Source organism: Mytilus galloprovincialis, chromosome 2, assembly GCF_965363235.1.
Source record: "Mytilus galloprovincialis chromosome 2, xbMytGall1.hap1.1, whole genome shotgun sequence".
In the NCBI taxonomy this organism is placed as follows: Eukaryota; Metazoa; Mollusca; class Bivalvia; order Mytilida; family Mytilidae; genus Mytilus; species Mytilus galloprovincialis.
Genome location: NC_134839.1, coordinates 59,437,251 through 59,442,276, shown reverse-complemented (window position 1 = coordinate 59,442,276; position 5,026 = coordinate 59,437,251). Strand labels below are relative to the sequence as shown.

General features: G+C 33.3%; 1 protein-coding gene across 1 annotated transcript in view; it reads left to right on the top strand.

Moving 5' to 3' along the window:
• The window catches only part of LOC143063991 (uncharacterized), an 11,617-nt gene extending 7,075 nt beyond the window's left edge, over positions 1-4,542 (top strand). The window contains exons 2-3 of the mRNA XM_076236467.1: positions 2,170-2,313; positions 4,156-4,542. Coding sequence (XP_076092582.1) covers positions 2,170-2,313; positions 4,156-4,301 — 290 coding nt within the window. The 3' untranslated portion in view covers positions 4,302-4,542. The remainder of the gene's footprint in view (positions 1-2,169; positions 2,314-4,155) is intronic.
• The last annotated feature ends 484 nt before the right edge of the window (positions 4,543-5,026 follow it).

Below are 5,026 nucleotides of genomic sequence, written 5' to 3'. Positions count from 1 at the left end.
ATTGGATTGGTGTAATTTTTCTCAGGACGAAATAGATACACGAATTAAGAAATAATTCACGGAAGTCATATATTTTTTGGAAATTAACTAATGGGCAGGGTCGTGGTAATCGAATTTACGTTTTTCAAATTATGCATGAATATATGATTGCGTATTTTGAAGATATGAATTACTTAAAGTTGAATGTTCTTTAAACGTCAAGTGTTAAAATTACTATGTGACCGAGAAATACACTTCCACAACCAATTTCATAATTTTTTTGAAATTCTTCAATTTTATACACGAACAAATAATTATTATAGATACACCCACTTTAATATCATATGACCTCTACAATTTCTATGGAAAGATTGTGCTTAGATTTTGAGACAGTGGAGTCTAAACATGTAAAGTTTTTCTTAGTACGAGAGTACTCTGACGTCCGATGGCCTTTTTAAAGGATTTCCCAGGACTTAGTTATCTTAAGCCCCGTTAGTCCAACGCCCTATTAGTTAGACACCCCGATAGTCCCGACACCCCCCCCCCCCCCCCAGGACTTAGTTATCTTAAGCCCCGTTAGTCCAACGCCCTATTAGTTAGACACCCCGATAGTCCCGACACCCCATTGGTCCGACATCCCAATAGATCGACACGGAACAATATTCTAAATAAATAATCTTTATTTCAAGAGGATTATCCCATTTGTTATAACTAATATAATCCTACTGCGAAATACTAATAATATATTCATGAAATACTTACAACATTATTAAATTCTATAAGTTTTCTTAATGCCGATTCAGTGGCAAATATAGCATACTTGTTCCATACGGGAACAATACATACAATATAGGTAAGTCCTGTAATAAATGCCATCCGGGATGAAAAAGTTCAATCAAACTTTGACTGCCACAGGACTATATGAAAGTAAATTGGATAAAGACACATATTTGCATTACAATAGGCCTAGACAAAAACTCCACCGACGGCCCCTTCAAGAGTTGTTGCAATGTTTCTAAACCTGCAGAGTGCGTGGCACTCTCTCTACAAGAGGCATCGGATATAACGTACTTCTGATACCTTTGTGGAAAATTATACACCCCGCACATTCAAACGTACTCTAATTTTGGCAAAAGTTTACTGCCAGTTGGAAGAAACCAACCTGGCCATATTTCTATCCCCTCTTGCATTTTGAATAAATATTACTCCCCTCAAGCATAACCGAAAAATCCTCTCACGGTTTTCATTTCAGAACCGATTGTTCTGCGTGTGTAGATTACCAGTCGTGATGATTGAGACGCGGAGAAGCGAACATTTTGTCAAACTAAATATAATATATTTTTTTAAAGTTTTGTCGAAGAACTAACATGACGATACGCAGCTTTGTATCCCTCCCAAAGCAGAGAAATAAGAAAGTTTAATAAAGGTTCAAAGGAAGCTTTACTGCCTAATAATAATGTTAGAAAAATAGTCCCTCTTTATTGGAAAATGACACTTTTAACAGTTTTGACTGTATCCGAGACCCTATAACACGAACTCAGTTATATTATTCATGGCGAAATAAAATTGAGAAAGGAAATGGGGAATGTGTCAAAGCGACAACAACCCGACCATAGAGCAGACAACAGCCGAAGGCCACCAAAAACTGCACTGCTGATGCCATTTACTTTTTTTTAGTAGAATGTGTTCCTATATAGAACACATCTTGTATTAGTTTACCAAAACTTGTAGTAAGGTTCTCGATTTCATTATATGCATATGGTTATACTTCTTTAAAAGTAATATACCCATTTTTTGTTTTTAAATATTTTTTTGTCAAGTATTCTCTACCCTTTATATTTAAGCATTTCATTATTCTCTGTCTTTCTTTTGGTCCAGTTTTCTTTATTCTTTACATTTTTGCCCATTATTCTCTGTTCTGTAAACCCCCACCCACACCCTCATGAAGTAGATTTTCTATTACGACAGTTTTGAACCTTGTCGGACAATTGGGGTGTCGAACCATTGGGGTGTCGGACTAATGGGGTGTCGGTCCCGTCGGAATATCTGGGCAACCCCAGAAGGCCATCATAGCAATCTCGGACTAATGTATATGCAATGGTAATTTTAAACCTAATTCTCTCTATTTAAAGCCTGTAGATGGTTCATTTGAACATTGATACTTACAATAATAGTATTATGTATTTTCAGCATGGCGAGAAGCTGTTCAAGCCATGGAGACCCTTGGTTTCTTATGTCTTATTGCTGCACTTGTTGTCGTCATATTGAAACTATTCGTCTTAAAAGATAAACCAATTCTAAAATGGGTTGCTGTTGGATGCTTAGCTGCAGCAGGTAATAGAATGAAACAATTTGTAATACATGAAACTATGTTTGTCTGTATAAATAAAAAAATAAAATCAGATGTGGTATGATTTCCACCGAGACTCGCATAGCAAGGCTAAAAAATGACAAATGTATAACAAATTCAAATGAAAAAGAACCTATTAGCCTTATCTAAGTAAAAACAATGAACAAAATAAAATGCATTTTGCAGTATTTAGAGTTCTTTGAATTAAAAACTGAGAATTTCGAACTTAATTTGGACAACATCACATCAGCATGTTCAAGATACGGAAGAGGTCTTATGTTTACTAATAGTACTCGATAGACTTTAGAATGTTCAATGAATCACAGTTTATGATCAATGTTCGATCCGTCTAAATTACATTTAATTGATAAATTCAACAACACTTACCGTTATCATGATGATATTTGTTTTCATTCAAAAATCAAGAATTTTCAAAATGTACTACCGAAATTTACCCGGGCAATGAAACTAAACTTTAAACAAATCAAATACTAGTTTAAACCGTTATAATTGTTCCTTCGTAGATTTCGGTTTTACAACGGGAACTCCACACTAAATATACCACAAAAAGGACGATTTTTCAATCCCTATTGCTAGTTTTTCATTTTTGGATGGCGATGTTCCTTTGGCACCATCTTACGGTGTTTATATACCACAATTCGTTCGCTATTCCGTGTCTGTTGTGACGTTTTGGATTTAACGAACAGAATCTATGTATTACTGGTAAATTATTAAGTCAGGTATTTCGTTGCCACAAATTATTTAGAACATGTTCTAAATTCATCCATAGATATAAAGATTTGGCTGTACTTATTTCAAACAGGATAGCACAACCTTATTCTTACGAAAATGTTGATTCCGTGCCTGGAAATTTAGAAACATTCCTATAAATGTATCAATCATTTAAAAAAAACTTAGTCTAAAAGGTTACCAGTTCAACACTGTAAATTGTTTTTATTGGTATTACTATCGATTTTGTCATCAGTGAATACAAAAGTAAGCTAAATATTATTGTTCTATACATATGCATATTTATGGCTCTACAATATGTCGATGCATGTGTACTCGTACCTTGACATTGCACAAGACCATGTTTTCTAACTTTTTTGCGGTGTTAAAGGCTAACGTCAACCGAACTAACAGTTTGTATTAAGCGGAGAAATGCTTCATTCAGCGCTTCATTCTATAAATATACGCACGGTCAACGCTTTTACAACCTTATTAAAAAGAAACCTTCAATACTTATAATTCCATATTTTGGTAGCATCAGGCAATTAGATTTTTCTTTTACCTGTGCGTTCTATTGTGGAAGCTCGTGTCATCATGTAACATTTCATCTTGGAACGAACGTTTCAAAAGGACGGGTGATTACTGCTAGCCAATCAAAATTAAGTATTATAATTAAATATTCATGTAAAATGTAGTTATTGCATTATAATTACATTAGATGTATGTTTCATTATAATACTTTATTCTGATTGGCTTACTGCACATCACGTGTTATTCCGTAAGCAGTTGCATTGCTCAATACAACTTTTCATTCATGATAACACGTGGTCCAACAATAAAGTGCACAGGTGAATTAAATAAAAAAATATATAAAATTCGTGTTTTCATGATTATAGCTAAAAAATGTAATTATAAGTATTGAATGCTTCTTTTTGTAACTTTATAGGGTTGTAAAAGCGATGACCGTGCGCACATCTTTAGAATGAAGCGCTTCCGCGCTTCATACAAAATGTACTTCGGTCAACGCTTTTACACCCCAATAAATTTACAAAAAGAAGCATTCAATTCTTAAATGAAATGTTGTTTACTGATTTCAGCGGCATTCATTCTGATTGGAGTATGCATATTTGGAGGAGAAGCATCAACACTTGAAACTGATAATCTACATTTTGCATTTGCCTTTGTGATTATTGCTGCTATTGTTGCCATCGTAGCGTCCATTATGTTTTGTTTGGACAAGTAACATAACATTCTATAGAGTAAAACGATTTTAGAAATTGTATATATTAAATTAATTCTGTTTCAATTAATCTAAAATTATGTTTTGAAATTAGTACTAAGTACTTTCTAGTATCGTTCCTTAATTATACTTACTGCCGGTGTGACCTAATATGACTATAAATTTATATAGAGTAACAGTACACATGTATGCCTTAGTGTTCAAATTGATTTTGTAGCTTTAATAAATACATTTTTCCATATCATATCTTTTTTAGTTGTTGGGAAAAATTTGTTGCCATTGTTTGTTTTTATTTATTTCTTGCCAATTCGTTTGTCTGCAAGGTATTTTGTTTATGTTACTTGTATCGGATTACGTTTCCTTCAGTAGTCTTAATTATGCATTATTTCAATTTTTTATTACAGAATTATCCGAACCTCTTATTTATTACAAAGTAAAGAAACTGTTTTAAATAACGAGAACGACTCTTTTCTGGGCGTGAAATTTAATTTCAGAAAAGACATATTACCGGCTTATAAAATTCCGCTTTTGGGAGTTTATTCAAATATGATTTTGAATGAATGAATTACTTAGCATAATGAGGATAATATTTTGTTTAACCTCAACATTTTTCATTTAATATACAACGAAGTGAATGTACTGGCATTACTATTTATTTCTCTATTTGGTTGTGTTGTTTTAATAAACAAGGTCGAAACTTATGAGTATACTCGTACGGTCTAGTACTA